The sequence below is a fragment of the Amphiura filiformis genome, chromosome 6 (genome assembly GCF_039555335.1).
Source record: "Amphiura filiformis chromosome 6, Afil_fr2py, whole genome shotgun sequence".
Taxonomy (NCBI): domain Eukaryota; kingdom Metazoa; phylum Echinodermata; class Ophiuroidea; order Amphilepidida; family Amphiuridae; genus Amphiura; species Amphiura filiformis.
In genome coordinates, this window is record NC_092633.1 from 16,116,355 (window position 1) to 16,136,272 (window position 19,918).

At 36.5% G+C, this 19,918-nt stretch overlaps 1 protein-coding gene across 1 annotated transcript in view; it reads left to right on the forward strand.

The window, feature by feature from the left end:
- Positions 1-8,377: 8,377 nt before the first annotated feature.
- LOC140155062 (lysosomal dipeptide transporter MFSD1-like) overlaps positions 8,378-19,918 on the forward strand; it is a 16,003-nt gene continuing 4,462 nt past the window's right edge. The window contains exons 1-12 of the mRNA XM_072177748.1: positions 8,378-9,832; positions 10,389-10,441; positions 12,069-12,181; positions 13,226-13,268; positions 13,488-13,555; positions 13,718-13,826; positions 14,441-14,537; positions 14,804-14,902; positions 15,751-15,862; positions 16,010-16,066; positions 16,476-16,632; positions 16,920-17,017. Coding sequence (XP_072033849.1) covers positions 9,670-9,832; positions 10,389-10,441; positions 12,069-12,181; positions 13,226-13,268; positions 13,488-13,555; positions 13,718-13,826; positions 14,441-14,537; positions 14,804-14,902; positions 15,751-15,862; positions 16,010-16,066; positions 16,476-16,632; positions 16,920-17,017 — 1,169 coding nt within the window. The 5' untranslated portion in view covers positions 8,378-9,669. The remainder of the gene's footprint in view (positions 9,833-10,388; positions 10,442-12,068; positions 12,182-13,225; positions 13,269-13,487; positions 13,556-13,717; positions 13,827-14,440; positions 14,538-14,803; positions 14,903-15,750; positions 15,863-16,009; positions 16,067-16,475; positions 16,633-16,919; positions 17,018-19,918) is intronic.

Below are 19,918 nucleotides of genomic sequence, written 5' to 3' on the forward strand. Positions count from 1 at the left end.
CTTAATTACAATTAAAAAAAAAATGAGAGCATTTCCTTCACAAAACTTTAGCAGTAACATAGCATCTCTGGCATAAATTATTTATCACCTGGTTTTTATGCATACTCTTCTTCACCAATAAAATATTAATTTACAAGAACCATTTAATTCACCTTGGTGCACATTTCCATCATTTTCATTTTCAAATGAACAATACCAGTTATAATCTTGACTTTCGAGCTAATGAACAGAAGCCTGTCTCTGCATCAAGTTACACAAAACATCAGTATAACATTTTACATTTTTGCCATCAATTAATGATCAATATTTAAGTTCAGATATTATAAAAGTTCTATATTCCTCAGCGTCCTTTCTTCTGATGGACCTTGTCTTCAGTTCGATATCTTCAACATCTGAGAATCTACCTTATCATACCTCTTTCGCAACTCTCATGAGAAACTGCCAGATTGGTTCACCGTCGATCATGAGAGGAAATGTTGACTGCGCCGCCCTTACATCAATTATGCAAGGTGTAAAGAAACCATACATCATCCAATAAAACATTTGACCTGGTAAAGAATAACCATTGACTAGTCAAATATCACTTTTGCCATTCATTCTTGCACCTGAGTTCTATTAAGTCCATGTAGACTTTCTCAGTTGGCAATCCACCCAAGAGCGAAAGTTGATTTTCTGTTGCCGATGGGCCTACATAGTCTGACATTTCTCTGACATCATGACTGCAATCAGCGAGTCACCGTCGCACCAACCAGAGTTCCAAAATCATAAGATCTGCATAACCGGCCCGTGGTGATGCCTCAACAGTATCAGTAAGAAAACAGATGAGATCTAGTTGATTTTCATTCGTTAATCTTCTTAAGAGCACATGCCGTATACGACGAAACTTATTGCTATCTTCAGTAGATAGCACGTACAGATCTAATGGCTATACAATGAAGCAACCATTATTGTAGGCTTAAAGTCGATGTCTGTTATTTAACTGTAGCTATCTCCGTCTCCATTTTGTTTTTCTTTATCTGTCTTCGTAATCTGCAATATCTGACATTCAATTCAGAATTAAGGCATGAAATCTCATGTAAAACAACATGAGTGCCCGACAATCAACACTGTCCATTTTTTTCATGGTGATGTCCCCATATCCATCATTCCACATGATTGTAAGAATAGTTGTGTCGAAATAAAGTGACATGTCTTTCACTTTATCCAAATTAAGAAATCCAGAATATTGCTCTTTTTAAAAAGAACAAGACTTTCCCAGAGACAAAACTTGATCAAAAGATTGGCATGACAATACCGCTGCAGTCAGTAAAGTCATATCAAACTTCTAATCACGTTTTGGCTGAAATAAAATTTCATTCATGAAGTTCTTTTTATTGGAGGCTGTTCCTCTCAGAGTCGAGTTATTATGATTACATAATAACAATAATAATGAAAACAATTTTTATATACAGGGTCTACATGTCGAGTAGACAATTCGCTATGAAACACGTTTATATGATGATGATGTCGGCAAGGCCTATACCTGACTTCATCTTCATAAAACAGTAATTTCATATTTTAGCGGCAAGGAGTTATCAGTATGCAGTGCAAGACGTCGGTGAGCCCTTTTCTGGACTTTTTACACGACAAGGATCAATGACTATACGGCGAGGGCTTTTCCGCATATCATTATCCCATAATCACGATAACTGTCTCCTTGAATCTTCCTTGTAAAGCTATTTACAAATTATATACCATCAGACATCATTGCATGTCTGCATGATAACTGGTCACTCTTCCAGACTCATTCTGATGATGGCAAGTCTCCTGGTGCCAATGAGTTGGTGCATAGGCCCGATCGTGTGTCTATACCATCATGACCGTCATCAAGTAGCATAGCTGACCTCTTCCAAAGACTCATCTGAGATGACAACTTTCTCAGAGTGTCGGCGTATTGGCCAGATGAAGTCCATTCACCTACGCCTATACGGTCAACTAATACCGTCTGATTATCACTCAGGGTACCTGCTAGTTGGCAGTCTTCCCCATTTATCAAGGGAGTGTCCTGACCACCAGTTAACTGTCTCCTTACAGCTAATCGTCTCCTGGCTCGCCTTCTAGATGATGGAGACTTCCGAGTCTTCCTCCCTTTATTCTTTGAACTGCTTGAGCATGTCATTGGGCAGGGTAGATCATCACAGTCTTTCCCAATTACGGGAGCATGCGGCCTGGTTAACCCTTTCTGGATCTTCAAGAAAGCTAACCTTCTCCTGGCTCGCATTTGTGATGAGGGAGACTTCCGCTTCTTTCTCGATGATCGCCCAGTCTTCTTTTCCACGTCTATAAATTGCCCTTCAGCAATTCCACCTGCACCATCTGCAGATACATCATATTGATGCTTTCTGTACTTCTCAGCTTTGTAAACAGCTTCTGTTTCCACTGCAAACTTGATTGCATCATCAAAAGTAGCAGGTTTTGCACGCAGGATGTTTAACCGCAACTCGCTTTCTCTGATAGCACTTATGAAGTATTTCTTTGCTATCTCCTGTGAGAAAGGACTTGGTATTGTTGGTAAAGCTAGCTTGACTAACTTCCTGATGTTGTGAGCTAGGTCAGGCAATGACTCTTTTGGGTGCCTTACTCTGTTATTGAGTTTCACCCAGAATAGCTCTTCCTGATTTTCGGTTCCAAACCTCAGGTTCAAACAGGCCACAAGTGAGTGGTAATCACGCCGTTCAGTCGAATCCAAATATCCCAGTACACTCTGAGCAACACCTCTCAGACTAGTTGCTAAACAAATGGCTTTGGTATACTCATTCCATTTATTCCATTCAGCAACAAGTTCGAATTGTATCAAATAGTCTGACCAGGAAGTGGTTCCATCGTAAGTTTGAGGCTTTATTTTTACTCCAGGCTGAGTGTCATTGCTAGAATGTTTAGGCCTACTTCTCACTGACTCATCACTTTCATGATCATTAAATTCATCACCAGCTAATATTTCTGAGCTGGTATCGGTTGGAGAAGTATCAACACTATCTTCAGTCGCTGCCATAATAAATCGTGAGCCAAAATCTGTTAAAATTTTGAATTATCCTACCGCCAGACACCAGTTGTAACGGGACCGAGCTTGCCCCTAATACTTTTATAAACGACTGGTGGAGAAGACTAGCCTTCTAAACATACAAGTGGTAGCGTAGTATCAAAGACTAGAATTCTCCCCAAGACATGTTGAATCAGTGATGCATGAAAGGAGAAGTAACAGGTAAAAATGAGACTTGACAATTCTGTTTTATATTTGTTTCTTTTGTTATATCTTGTATTGTTATTTTGCTTTCATATAAATTGTCTTATCACATCACAATTCATAAATACAAGTAAACACTGGTAAATACACAATCTCTGTTGATTTGATGATCATGACGATATTTCCTTATTCCTCTCTTTTAAATCCAAATAAATTACCAATAAATGCTGCCGAAAAGTATATACTAGGCCCTATACGGTATCTGCTTGAATAATCAAGAAGCATAAAAATACAATTTAATCAACAGAATCTCTCATCACATGACATAGTCATAGGCTAGGCCAAGGCCTAGTAGGCCTACTACAGAGTATCCATGCCTGTACACCAAATATGAGCTTGCCATGCAACAATGAATGCACATGAATACAGTGCATAATTTTCCATTGGACTTGTGCGTGTGTGCGGCAAGTCACTTGCCCAAATTAGGCATAGGCGCTAGGCCAAATCACCGGAGTGTAACCACCCTGGTGTTGCCACTATTGTGGTAGCCAAGCTGCCCCTAGCTCAATCTGAGCTCCTGAGTAGGGCGTATTTGCTTTGGTTGGCAGTGCTTACCCTGTGGTTTCCCTTTCAGGGTTCGTGGGTGGACTAATTGTCCACCAAGCCCGAGAAAAGAGATAGAGAAGCGACACTCTGTACAAACTGCCTATACCATGCTATACAGCAGTTGAAGACATGCAATTCGCAAGCGTCGTCGCCGGCCAAGTCTTACTACGAACGTGTAATGAGAAGATACCATAGAGTCCTACATAGAGATCTGAGGAAGAGACGGTCCGAATTGACCTAGTGACCTATAATTTATTAGAGAATCACATTTTTAGAGTATAAGTCCGCCCACCGCTGTCAATCATTCTAATGAACAAATGAAACAAGCTCTGGCATTCTGGCAATGACGTAATCCTAATTATAAATGAGAAAATCACATTGTACATGTAACTGTCTGCTGTACTTCATGTCTTCCAACAAGTGCCGGAGTGTCGCGGCCCTGACCAAGCAATCTGATTAATTTGCGCAGAGAAAATAAAGGTAGAGAAGCGACACTCTCTGCAAACTGCCTATACCGTGCTATACAGCGGTTGAAGACAGGCGTCATCGCCGGCCAAGTCTTACTACGAACGTGTAATGAGAAGATACCATAGAGTCCTACATAGAGATCTGAGGAAGAGACGGTCCGAATTGACCTAGTGACCTATAATTTATTAGAGAATCACATTTTTAGAGTATTTGCTCCGCCCACCGCTGTCAATCATTCTAATGAACAAATGAAACAAGCTCTGGCATTCTGGCAATGACGTAATCCTAATTATAAATGAGAAAATCACATTGTACATGTAACTGTCTGCTGTACTTCATGTCTTCCAACAAGTGCCGGAGTGTCGCTAGCCCAGACAAACGAGAACCTAGACCAATGACTTTGACTCGCGTAGTGAAGCCGACACTGCTTAGCAACGAATTTGACAAGGACGCATACCCGGACGCAAACAAGCAGACATGTTCGCGTCTATGGAACATGTTGCATTTGACGCGGTGATAACGGCGCAGTAATCACGCAAACGAGCGCGTCGAACATGTCAATGCGATATTTCTCCGCGCCTAGTAACCCCGTCAATCCGTCAATATCACCTTGGATACGGGGCTTCACCTCCCGCTGTGGTAAAGGATGGGCAGTAATAGGTCTAGGTGGTATGTCTATGGTCGCTAGCCTGATTTGCGTCGTGCACGGCCTTTATAATTATACTCTCCTGAACGCGTTCATGGAACCTTTTGGCGGCCGCGTTCAAAGCGTAAGCTCCGTTACTATGGATATCGCGCAGTCACTCCGCGTCAGGCGCTCACTTTCGAAAAGATTTTGAACATGACGAAATTTAATAACTAGAACTGCTAGCGTTTTTAAATCAGGAATCAAACTGATGACCCCCTTTTTGACCATGTAAAACGTGAAAATACTCAAAATTATCTTTAAACATCCTTAAACAATTACATCTTAAATAATCCAAAGTTTGATCAACAAAAGTCGTTTTTAAGGAAATTTACAATTTTTAGGAAAACTTGTTTACGTGCCAGACGATTGATGGCCGGGAAGTTTCAAAATGGAAAATCTAAAATTCTGTAAACAACCGGGTAAACAACACAAGAAAAGCCTGAATTTTGCCCTGAATATTTACTCATAGACGGTATGTAATACCTTATTTTGTTCCTGACAAAATTATTTACACAATATTATAAGATCTCTGTACAATATAAGCTAAAATAGCGGAAATAGTGAAATTTTGAAGCCAAATTCACACGCACGACATGACAAATTTTCTCTGCCGTATTTTTAACACTCGACATCTCGGACGACCGGACTGGTCATCAAAAACAAATATTTACAAAAATATACCTTGTGCAGAGCCATGCAATCATTTTTAAATTCATAATAACAATCAAAAACTACCACGAACACGTGAGCATCGTGACTTTTCTCGAAATATGAATTTGACAAGAGCTGAATTTTCGTATCTCTGCAATGGACAAACACACAGGAGGTAAGCTTAAAAACAGGCCAAAAATCTGAAATCGCATTTTGGCTCTCCGTTTCAATATTCCCATCATGCTTTTGCTAGTTGAAAGTAACATGGCATAATAAACAGATGAAGTGCCAAGTGTAACCTACTGGTGTATTAGTTTGATTATTTGTAGTATCAGCCATCTATTTCACAGAACCTACAGGTATAAGAAGCATTTCATCCAACAGAAGTTTTCAAGGGTTAGCAAGAAACATTTTTTTACTCCTGAGATAATTGCAGTTTGATCAGAACATTAACAAAAACGTTTTCTAGAGGCAATTGTAACTGACATAATGAGCGTTTCGACAATATTTTTTGTGCTATGGGACATGAGAGCACATCAGACATATCGAATTGCATTCTGAATACGAATCAAATAATTTTTCATTTTTGAAATTCACGATATAATACAAATTTTATGACAAATTATTAAAATTTGATATTTTTCATATTTTGATATATAACAGTCCTCGAAGTAAATTTTATAAATCTAATGACGTATTCTTAAAGTGCACATAGCTGGGAGGAAAAGCCGATGATCAATTGAAAATTTTGACCTTTCATATTGAAGATATGGATTTTTTTCCCCAAAAGACCTACTTTTTTGGTGTTTTGGGGAAAAAATCCATATCTTCAATACGAAAGGTCAAAATTTTCAATTGATCGTTGACTTTTCATCCCACCTACATACACTTTAAGTATAAATCATCAGATTTATAAAGTTTACTTCGAGTAGCCTACTGTTAAATATCAAAAATATCAATTTTTAATCACTACCATAAAATGTGTATTACATTGCGAATTTCAAAAAATCAAAATTATTTGATATCAGATATCATGTCTGATGTGCTCTAATGTCCCACAATAAATACTGTCCAAACGTTCATACCCCATCCCTTAAGGAATCGAATACATGTATTAACATTTGCACAGAATTTTTTTGTGGGAGCTGAGATTACATCAGACATATCGAATTGCATTCTCATTCTGAATACAAGGAATGTCCTGATACCAAATAATTGTGATATTTTTTTTTTTTTTTGCGATATAATAAAAATTACAATTCTATAGCAAATTATTAAAATTGGATAGTTTTGAAATTTAACAGTCCTAGTAAGTAAAATTTAGAAATCTACTGAAAAGTGATATGTACTTAAACTTAAGTTAAAGTGTATGTAGCTGGGAGGAAAAGCCGACGATCATTTGAAAATGTTGACCTATTGTATTGAAGATACACATTTTTTCCTATAAGACCTAAAAATTGTAGGTCTCTTTGGGAAAAAATGTATATCTTTAATGCGAAAAGTCAAAATTTTCAAATGATCGTCGGCTTTCCCCCCAGCTATATACACTTTAAGAAAATATCATTCGAATTATAATTTTTACTTCAGAGGACTTAAATATCAAAAATATCAATTTTTAATATGAATTTGCCATAAAATTTGTATGATCGCGAATTTCAAAAAATCAGAACTCTTTTATATCATCAGGACATACTTCGTATTCAGAATGCAATTCGATATGTCTGATGTGCTCTCAGGTACCACAAAAAATACTGTACAAAGGTGGGTGACCGACCCTTAAGTTTTTACTTTCCCATTTGAAGTCTTATTGTCCATCGTTAACGATGACGTCCATAAAGGATAGTCTGTGCAGGAGCTCCTCGCTACAGGAATCTTTCTATTATAAAACGTGAACATAATGCACTCCTTGCAGTAGAAATGTTTATATTGTTACTTTAGTGTAAACTTACTGATACTTCGTGCAGTAGGAATATTAATTGTTATTTCAGCGTCAACTTTGCCCAATACTGGAACTTCTTGCAATGGGAATCTTTCTATTGTTATTCTAGCGTCAACTTACCCGACAGTGCAACTCCTCACCCGCAGTAGGAAATTTTATATTATTATTTTAGTGCAAACTTACCTGATACTGGACCCGATACTGGAGCTCCTTGCAGTAAGAACCATACTATTTGTTATTTTACTATTACCGACTCATCACGTTCCAGACCTACATGTTTCTCTGTTTTTAACCTTTTTTTAATAGTTCATCATTAGGCCGAATGACGATTTTAATGTTAGCAACTATTTTAAACTGTTGCGATGTGGTAGTTCACAGCATCTTGCGAATGGTAGTGAGCTTTGGCAAAAAAATACAATATTTCATAGCGAGTGTGTAGAAGAATTCAAATATTACAGATATACTTTTGTAGGTGCTGCGGTTCTTGAGTTAGGTTGTAAAGAGGGCTGAAACAACAACACTTTTGTAAACCGTACATAACTCATCAACAACAATAAATCAAGCAAGTTGTCAAAGTATATGATTTGTAGAATGATCTTTTGCAAAACATCAAAGTGTTATTTTTCAATAACGGGAAAGTCTTGGGATATAATTTGATTTTTTTTAAATGATTTTTCGCTATCTACTGAAGATAGCATTTAGCATCTCATCTCGATTCATCATCTCTTTCTACTCTATGTTTTACATTGTTTTCTCTATATTTTTATTTCATCACGTAGCGGGTAACTTTTTCTTTCTTGTACATCAGTCTCGATTATAAATTTTAAAGCGACACTATACAGACTCATCACGTTCCGGACCTATATACATGTTTCTCTGTTTTTAACCTTTTTTTTTTATATATAGGTCGATTGATGATTTTTTTTAATGCGCGCTAGAAAAGTATTAGGGTATATTTTGATTTATTTTTAAAATGGTTTTTTTTTTCGCTATCTACTGAAGATAGCATTTAGCATCTCATCCCGATTCATCATCATGTGTTTATGTTCTTTTCGGCTGATTAAAAACTCTCTTGGGTAAAACCAAACTCTCTCAAATTTTAATAATTTGTCATAAAATTTGTATTATATCGCGAATTAAAAAATCAAAACAAAAGACGTTCCTCAAGTCGATATGTATGATGTGCTCTCAGCCCGCGGGGTTCTCATCTTCCCAAAACGACTGTGCGAACGTTGCTATCCGGTTCCTAAACCTTCATTTCACGCCGGGATTTCACTGTATTTTCTGTACACCTTTCAATGTAAGGTCATAGTTTAAACGTTACCATTTTATCTTCGTTTGATTGTATACCGATAACACTATCGTAAATATACAAATGTGTCGATAGACAATATGTATTAACTGCACCCACCTTGGATTCTGTGTTAAACCAGGTCATGGAATAATTGATTCAGCACATGCATCGCTATATCTTTTACAGTTAGTATTAGTCTGTATTAGTTTATGAAGTTGTCAGTTAAATCAAATAAAAGACTCCACTTTATCACGTGCTTTTGACATGTATTTAATATGAACTTAACTGTGTACAACTTTAAACAAGTAGGCCTACATGTATATGGGATAGGAGGCTCGTCAGAAAAACGTAATCCAACTTGATTTGGACCTATACTGATCATAATTAATCATATAACTATATCAATTATAATAGAATAAAACAATTACAGCTTGCTATGTTTTATTCAAGTTGTGTCTCGTTCTGTTATGATCAGTCAAGGTAAATGCCTGAGTGTATTTTGTTATCAAATTGTTGCCATTGACAGCTATTGACATAGACAATTCTTTCGAAACTGCTAAGGAGCCACCAGAATTAATTCGTGTAGTTGCCTATAGTTGCATGCTTCAGAATGTATACCGCGAAGGAGATGGATGTCAATTCCGTTGAAATAACTATGTCATAGACTCATTGGTGTGTGTACCTGATCTCGTCGAAAGTCGACCACGACGTCCGATGAGTTTCACCAGTAGGCCCTACTACTAACCCTGTCAAAATTGTCAAAGACTCGACCAGTTAAGAACTTAAGACTGCATTCGAGTATGTCTTCTTCAGGTGAGGGACATTCCTTGTTGAAAGGAGCACAGAACACCGATGATGCAGATGATACCATTGTGACAGGCTGTAGATCCACAGCGGCATGTAATCCACACAGAACTTTACATAGAATAATAGTGCTTATTCTTATCTGCTTTCTCAGTTTTGGTAAGTAAAAACGAACAACCCTAAATATCATTGCCTCCACTTACTTCTATTTTTCCCGGTCAATGTCGGCTCAAATTTTGGATCAGTTTCACGCTTTGTTAGCATAACATAATGCGTTGGCATAAGTTTGTTGTGGTTATTATGTCTAGTACTATATATTCACTGTTTGAGAAGAATTTAGTACATTTTGGTGTGTCAAAGAAACTTCAAAAACTATAATTTTAAAGAAATGCACTGTATCACCTGATAGGTGTGTTTGGACTATAACGGGAATAGACAAATTGAAACCTTTGACATTCATAATTACGATGATTTCCCTAATATTCTTAATAATTGTTCCCCGGAATTGTTCTCATCTATTTTGTTTGCCTATGTCTCTTGAAAGAATAGAAACGGTGCCAAACATTCAATATACTAGTCTTGTATAGGGTATTTATTTCAAAATAAATAATTATAATATAGTAGAAACAAAACCAAATAAAATGACACAACACAAAACAATTAAACAAGCAAAAACACTTTGGCATATTTCTTCTTTTCTCAATTAATACTATAGGAGCTTACTTTTGCTATGACAACCCGAGTGTTTTGCAGAGTGAGATCAAATATGTAAGTATGATGATAATGATGGTAAAATGTTGATGGGTGATAACTGATGATGAAGATGATGATGAATTAATAGATGATGATACTGGCATTTGTTGCTTCTGTGTCTTACTGCTACAACGACAATTACTACTATAGTACTCAGGGGCGTAGCATGCGGTTGGACACAGGGTGGACGAAGTCCATGGCCCGAGGGTTCAGGGGCCCCGAGCAAAAGCGAAAATGAAATTAAGGGGTTCATTCAGCTTGAGGTTCAGATGGATGAATGTAGAGCCTTCATGGTTGAAATTGTAACACTTTATACCATACTTTCACTTTATTACATGTATGTGCAGTGTTTAACACTAAAGCGGTAGAGTGGTTTGTCCTATGTACCAGATCTTGATGGGCCCCTGTAAGATTCGCCATAAGGCAGTTTAATAAAATTATACTCCCAAATTATACTTTTCAAATTTAACATTTCCATCTTTGTGGTATTTGAATTAAAATCTCCCATTAGAACACCACAGTTAACATGGTTAAGCGGCTGAGATAATGAGTGAGTTTGCTGTCATTTAAGTTACCTCAATACGGTAGTTTGGATTAACATGACCAGAAACTTTCCTAATAATATTGCATAATATTTTGGCAAAGAATAATCAAATTAAAATTTGACCGAAATCGTATACTAACACTCAGATTAACACTATTTATAAAACGCAAAAGTCCATGCTATAGGCTCTGTATATACGTACAGTGATGATGTAATCGCATTTTGTACCTTATTTCAATGTCAAATATTTTCTGTAAATTGTTGACATGGAAAGATTTATATAACTGGGATTTATGTGTACATTATTTTGTCAAAGGTTTCCATGACTACTTGATTCATGAGAAAATGAATAATTTTCATAATGATCAAATGACCCGTGAATTCTGTATAGAATAAAGTTCATTACACATGTTATACAGGTAGACTTAGAACTATATTAAATTTAGTTACGATGATAAAAATATGGAATAACTCCCTCTTCCATTTTTTTTGCAGTCATTAAAGTTTCAAAATTCATAACCATACATTTTGGTCAAGGATTATAGACTTTAGCAAACATGGAAACATATGAATTAATTTACATAGTTTACAAAATTCAAACGATATAGGAAATTAGCCAATTAAATTATTGTAAATGATTTTAATAGTGCACTTTGAAAATAAAATGTGCAGCCCATGCAGTTTTCATTGTTTATTTCTAGCCCGGCGTGTTAAAAAGGTGGCCTACCCTTGCTTTAGATGGATGCTGATGACACTCTCATCATCAATGACAGAAGAATAAATACGTTAACATCATTCCCAGTCATATATATAATAAACCAACAACAAAGATTCAAAATGGCCATTTGCCAATTTATGGCTAATACCATATAATTTTGGGCCACGTAGTTTCTTATTTGCCTAGAAATACTGGAATTTTCGATATTTCACATTTACGTTAGAGGGAGGAGTTCGGCCTCCTATAAAAGAGGGAGAGATTCGACCTCCTAACGAAAGGACTTTTGTTTATAGGACTTTTGTCGAACTTTCGGGTTGTTTCCTTAAGGATAAGGCTAATAAATGAGATGTTAATCGCTATCATTACTTTTACCAATACAGGCAATGGATGTAGACACCAGCAAGTTTATGTTGTTATATTCCCTCTACTCCTGGCCAAATGTGGTTCTCTGCTTCTTTGGAGGTTTTCTTCTTGACAGAGTGTTTGGTATCAGGTATGCAGTAATCGAATATTTCATACTAACCTAAAATTGGCCTGCCAGACGGACACATTTTCCCCTGGAAGACACCGGCAGCAGAATTACCTATTTTGCCCATGATTTTTTTTTTTTTGTATCGAACGAAAAGAACTTTATTCACTGACATGACATCAGTGCTTAGATTGATACATCGTGTTATTTAGGTTCTAGTCACGAGTAAAAACAGTTTTCCCAAGTTTTTACTACAAATATCTAATGAATGGGAAAATAATATACTAAACATACTGTTCATTTTCCTATACACAATACACAGTGCTCTCACCATTGACGCGTGACCTCTACAAACAGTGTATGTTATAGGTATAGGGCATTGCCTAGTCAACGTCACTGTGTGAAAAATAACCGGCCAATATGTTTTGTACTCTCTGAAATTCTAGAAAATATAGTTTTGTAACATGTCCTAAATTTTTAGCTAATGTATATAGATGTTTGGAAATATTCGCACTTTGGTGATTTAATAAGGAAGGGCACGCATGGCCTGCAAAATTCCCTGTGTAAATCGAATGCAACTTTTAGTGACTATCACTCACTTGTGGACCGCTCTCTTCCGAAGGGCATTAAAGCTTAACCACTTGACGGATATTTTTTGTATATACTTGATGTCAATCAAGCATAATATATATATTACATGTAGGCTAAAAACTGAGTATATAGGTGGGGCATCTGCAAATGTTCGTACCTCCCTTATATGTAAGTGACAAATAACAGCAAAAACAACTCCCATGCATATCTGTCCATAACTTTCGTCAGTGGAGCGAGCCAGGGGATTTCAAGTGGGTGATTATTGATTGGCAAGTGCCATATTTGGGCATAAGTACAGTCCACCATTCAATGTGGTGGATGGGCTGGACTTTACCGATTGATTTTGCTAGTGTAATTTCCTGTTAACCAGGTTTAAGTACTGCAAAGGTCGAATCATGTTTGAGGTGCAGGATAAAAGTAACATTTAAAGAAGACAGTGTACAGCTGATAATGTCGACATATTCTGTTTGTTTTCAGACTAGGGGCTATTGCTTTTAGTACCTTTGTTGTATTTGGACAGGTAAGGCTTATGTAAAATATAGGCCTAATACTGCTGAGAAGGAGAAGTTCGAGCACGTGAAGCTTCTTCGTTATACGCTGGAAGTAATGTTGAAAATAGGCCTATACTACATCAAAGTATTGATGCCAAATATTTCTCCAATGATAGATCAAAAATATGAAATTTCATTATATACCGCTTTCCAATTCGCGCCATTTTCTCCTTTCTGTCAATTGTTAGTGTATAACAGCTGCAGGAGCAACACTCAATAACTACAACATCATGCTAGCGGGTAGATTTGTTTTTGGGTAAGTATTTAAAAGTTGGTATAATATATTATTGTAAGATACAAATTTGGTAGGCCTAAATGTTACTTAGCTTTTATAGGACCTAATATAGCCTACGGAATTTCAGTGGACGGTTGAAATTTGTAGGCCCTATTAACTTTATCATGTTTAATATGGTTACAGAATAGGTGGTGAAAGTCTTAACGTGGCACAGAACACCTATGCAGCAACATGGTTTAAGGATAGAGGATTAAACCTGGTGTTCGGGTTGCAGAGGAGTATCTCCAGATGCGTAAGTAACGACAAAATAAATCTTCTATCGTTGATACAACGTCGAAGTTCAACCTAACATGATTACAACCTACAGGATCTTCCCCGGGGATCTTCCAGGTGTATGGTTGAAATCAGATTAAAATTTTAAAGTTAATGTACATCGCTGGTTTGCCCGCTGGGTTCACTGTGGACTACGCCGTATTACAGATCCTGGAAAGCTTTACAGGATCTGTGTCTATATCAATGATATACTACATTATGGATGTTTTACTTCTTCGATATATGTTTGCAGGTTGTCAGGAATGAAATTATGCCTACTTTATTTACAGAATTCTTCAAAGGCCAATGAAATTTCATTCTATTGTATATTCCATACCGTTTCTCTTGATCTTCAGAAAATATTTCATAGTGGAATCTGGTGAACCTATCACTTTTTGACTTGAATAAAAGTCGCTAGCATATTCTTATCATTTTACCAGTTCTCTTCTAAAAATCGTTTGAACACCCGTCGCATTAGTATAGGTAAAGATTATGTTATACAAAACAAAACAAAACAAAAAGCATTTTTTAGCAAACAATGTGTTATTCAAATATTCAATCGTTCTTATGAACTATGGCTTACTTTTGCTGCAGGGAAGCACACTTAATATGAACGTTATGAAACCAATATACGACTTGACCAATGAAAATTTGGAGCCTCATTACAGGGTGGCTGTTGCATTCTGGGTTGGTAAGTCATGCTGTGTTAGGTGGTTTGGGCCCGGGGTTTTGGTGTGTCTTTCGTCTCTCTTTGTGGTGCTTGTTGATATATAACAAGCGATGTGCGAACAACAAAACATGCAAAACAAACAAGTTGTCTATTATTTATTTAGTCTGGATATAGATATTCCAAGCAACACATTAAAACAATTAATATAAACAAAATATTATCAGTTGCCAGCTCAGTTGATTTGTGTTCAAAATGGGATTTACAGTGTCATTATTATTGGTTTGTAGGTACTGGTGTTTGTGTATTCTCTCTCCTCTGTAGTATTTGCCTTGGGTATCTAGATAGAAGAGCAGCCAGAATTCTTAAAAGAAAGGTGGGACGAACAGGTAATACGACATATTTATTCTTATAGTGATTTGATTTTTAAAAGGAACCGGCGACTTTTTAACCCCTGTTAAATCCTCCTCCGTTAAATCCTCTTCCCTCATCCTCTCACTAATTCACCCCTCCTTTCTGGTTCGCTTGCTTAACTTTCTATGCCAATATCCTTCTTAAAATAAAATCAAATGGAAATTTGTGGGAAAACCGTTTATAGGCATATACACACTGTATACATGGTAGACAAGACGATTACCACTATAGGCTAGGCATATGGAACTGACAACCTTAATGTATATTCTGATGTGTAATCCATCAGTGAGGGCATTCAGTTTATTTAAGTGAAGCGCCTATTGACGTCAGGTGGGTGATAAAGAAGTGTACATCGACAGCTAAAGTCAGCTTATAGGCTTGAGACCCGTACAAAGACACCTTCGGGTTACGCGAGAACAATGGTATGGGCGCTTTCACATGACTTTCTATTTAATCAATTATTGACAGTCACCTGCCAGATAAAGCGTTAATATGCTGTTGGGTCAGTTACCAATTTACTGGAGGAATCCTTTTGTTCGAAACAATGGTACCACTTTCATGAATAGTCAGTCGGCAAATCAATTCGGCACAAAGGAACAAAGCGTTACGTAATCTATTTCTCTCCATGTTTAAATAACCTTCTTGTTGACAACTTTAGCGTAAATTAATACTAAAGTAATTATTAATGTTTACCGGATAATGACCGCAATAAACTACATTATTTCGGTAGCTCTCATCTGTCAGACCATAGGTCAGACAAACTAAAGCACATTTCACTCACTTTTTACTTACATAATATCTTCTTGGGCTTTTCCAAACACAGGCGAAGTTGTCTACCTCAAAGACATCAAAGACTTTCCATTGACTTTGTGGCTGTTATTTTTGATATGTGTTGCCTATTATGTCGCTGTTGTTCCATTCATTGGACTTGCAATGTAAGTCTTCCATCCTCAAATAATATTCATAATTATTTAAAATATTTTATTTTACTCAACACAGCTTCATAAAAGTGTGGATAGAAGTGTAGGGTGCATATGTAATTTATTTGAAATCATTTCGCATATCATTCTTTGTCATTATAGTGTCTTTTTTGAAAATAAATTCGGACTGTCTTCGCAAGAAGCCAACGCGGCGAACAGGTAGGTTAAGAAAAACCCAAAACAAGTCTAAAGTTATTGCACTCATACAATCAAGTTTCAAAATAGCTAAAATCGCTCAGCCTCATTGGTCAAAAATAAATCGCTCACCGACTGAGTGTAAATTAAGGTCCTAACGTATATAACATAGGCCTAATTGCTGTATGCTTATAATTATATCATGATCTGAATAATCTTGAAGTGAAATGACAGAATATTTAGCGTCTTGATTCAAATGCGAAGGATTCTTGAGAGTTTCAAGATGTTTCAAAGATGTGGATTAATTTAAGTCTCTGCTGGTTCTTAGTTTTGCTCCGCAATTTATCTGTCGACTTACTTATTTTTAATCCATATTACGACAATTTTTAAAACATGCTGATTCTGGAAAAAAGCGTCTTGTTCATATTTTCAGTTTGGTGTATTTAATCTCGGCTGGAGCATCGCCACTTTTTGGATATTTGGTGGATAAATTTGGACGCAATGTATTGTGGGTAATAACTGGGGTAGTTGGAACTCTTGGTAGCCATGGCTTACTAGCATTTACGTTTTACAATCCCTTCATAGCAATGGTAAGTTTAGGGGTGATAATTTGGAAGACCACACCTGAACAAGTTTTGTGTTCAGTGAGCTTATGCTTTACTAGCATTGAGATAATTAGCCTAAATATTTAAAGTAGGCCTATCATCTCAATTTTAGCCTAATTCTAACAAAACCAGAAATTTAAATGCTAGACCATGTTTCTCAGATAACAGTTGCATTATATGATAATATTAATGATAAATATTTTGATAAGACAATACGTGCATGGCTACATTAATATGTAATTCTGAATTTTGTATTTTTTTCTTTTAAATAGTCACTAATGGGATGTTCGTTTTCTATATTGGTATGTGCTCTATGGCCTATTGTTGCTTTCATCATGCCCCAACATCAATTGGGAACATCATACGGTTGGTATGTATATGACAAGATTGCAAGTTATAGAACAAATGAAAACGAGGTCTGAAGGTCTGTAACCTTCTCCCATCACCCCTGTGCAATATATTCCACACCGTTGCCTCTAGTCACAAACATCTGACTAGAGCAGGGTCACAAGGTAACCTGGTCATCCCACCTTGTAAGAGCGAGTCGGCTAAGCGGAAATTCACATCCAGAGGTGTGGTCTCTTTTAATTCTTTGCTAACCCAGGTTAAAGTTCCATTACCTCCTACACCAGGCCATTTCAATTTTTCAAAGCGATGTGCAATTTAATTATTTAAATATTCAGGTTGTTGCATCAGTGATGGTCGGCTGCAGTGCGGACTTTGTCAGCGGGCTGTCTTAGAAGCCTGCTGACATGGCGCACTGCGGCCGCTCCAACACAGGTGTGCTTCCTTGGTGTGTTCATATATAATGTTATTTGTTAAATCCATGGTATGTTATTCTTTGTATGTATTTAATTTGTATTTTGATGTATTTTGTTTGACCCCTGGGCCAGACTGGAAATCAGTGTGGACCACTGAGTTTGTTCCCCAGGCAAAATAAGATCTAATAATAAAATAAAATAAAATAAGAAAGGAAGAAAGAAAGAAAGAAAGTTCAGAAAGAGAAAGAAAGAAAGAAACAAACAAACAAACAAACAAACAAACAAACAAAGAAACAGAGAAAGTAATAAATATACACTGTTGTAGGCTACTAACAAAAGTAAGATTCCTACTGTGAGAAGTTCCAGTATCGGGTAAGATTACACTAAATTAACAAAAGTAAGATTTCTACTGTGAGGAGTTCCAGTATCGGGTAAGTTTGCACTAAATTAACAATAGAAAGATTCCTACTGTAAGGAGTTCCAGTATTGGGTAAGTTTACACTAAAGTAACAAAAGTAAGATTCCTACTGTGAGGGTTCCAGTATCAGGTAAGTTTGCACTAAATTAACAATAGAAAGATTCCTACTGTGAGGAGTTCCAGTATCAGGTAAGTTTACACTAAATTAACAAAAGTAAGATTCCTACTGCAAGGAGTTTCAGTATCGGGTAAGTTTGCACTAAATTAACAAAAGTAAGATTCCTACTGTGAGGAGTTCCAGTATTGGGTAAGTTTACACTAAATTAACAATAGTAAGATTCCTACTGTGATGAGTTCCAGTATCGAGTAAGTTTACACTAAATTAACAATAGTAAGATTTCTACTGTGTGGAGTTCCAGTATCGGGTAAGATTACACTAAATTAACAATAGAAAGATTCCTACTGTGAGAAGTTCCAGTATCGGGTAAGTTTGAACTAAATTAACAATAGAAAGATTTCTACTGTGAGGAGTTCCAGTATCGGGTAAGTTTGCACTAAATTAACAAAAGTAAGATTCCTACTGTGAGAAGTTCCAGTATCGGGTAAGATTACACTAAATTAACAAAAGTAAGATTTCTACTGTGAGAAATTCCAGTATCGGGTAAGCACTAAATTAACAATAGAAAGATTCCTACTGTGAGGAGTTCCAGTATCGGGTAAGATTACACTAAATTAACAATAGTAAGATTCCTACTGTGAGGAGTTCCAGTATCGGGTAAGATTACACTAAATTAACAAAAGTAAGATTCCTACTGCGAGGAGTTCCAGTATCGGGTAAGTTTGCACTAAATTAACAAAAGTAAGATTCCTACTGTGAGAAGTTCCAGTATCGGGTAAGATTACACTAAATTAACAATAGAAAGATTCCTACTGTGAGGAGTTCCTGTATCGGGTAAGATTACACTAAATTAACAAAAGTAAGATTCCTACTGTGAGAAGTTCCAGTATCGGGTAAGATTACACTAAATTAACAATAGTAAGATTCCTACTGTGAGAAGTTCCAGTATCGGGTAAGTTTACACTAAAGTAACAAAAGTAAGATTCCTACTGTGAGAAGTTCCAGTATCGGGTAAGATTACACTAAATTAACAATAGTAAGATTCCTACTGTGAGAAGTTCCAGTATCGGGTAAGTTTACACTAAAGTAACAAAAGTAAGATTCCTACTGTGAGGAGTTCCAGTATCGGGTAAGTTTACACTAAATTAACAATAGTAAGATTCCTACTGTGAGGAGTTCCAGTATCGGGTAAGATTACACTAAATTAACAAAAGTAAGATTCCTACTGTGAGGAGTTCCAGTATCGGGTAAGATTACACTAAATTAACAAAAGTAAGATTTCTACTGTGAGGAGTTCCAGTATCGGGTAAGATTACACTAAATTAACAATAGAAAGATTTCTACTGTGAGGAGTTCCAGTATCGGGTAAGATTACACTAAATTAACAATAGAAAGATTTCTACTGTGAGGAGATCCAGTATCGGGTAAGATTACACTAAATTAACAATAGAAAGATTCCTACTGTGAGGAGTTCCAGTATCGGGTAAGATTACACTAAATTAACAATGGTAAGATTCCTACTGTGAGGAGTTCCAGTATCGGGTAAGATTACACTAAATTAACAAAAGTAAGATTCCTACTGTGAGGAGTTCCAGTATCGGGTAAGATTACACTAAATTAACAAAAGTAAGATTTCTACTGTGAGGAGTTCCAGTATCGGGTAAGATTACACTAAATTAACAAAAGTAAGATTCCTACTGTGAGGAGTTCCAGTATCGGGTAAGATTACACTAAATTAACAATAGAAAGATTTCTACTGTGAGGAGTTCCAGTATCGGGTAAGATTACACTAAATTAACAATAGAAAGATTCCTACTGTGAGGAGTTCCAGTATCGGGTAAGATTACACTAAATTAACAATGGTAAGATTCCTACTGTGAGGAGTTCCAGTATCGGGTAAGATTACACTAAATTAACAAAAGTAAGATTCCTACTGTGAGGAGTTCCAGTATCGGGTAAGATTACACTAAATAA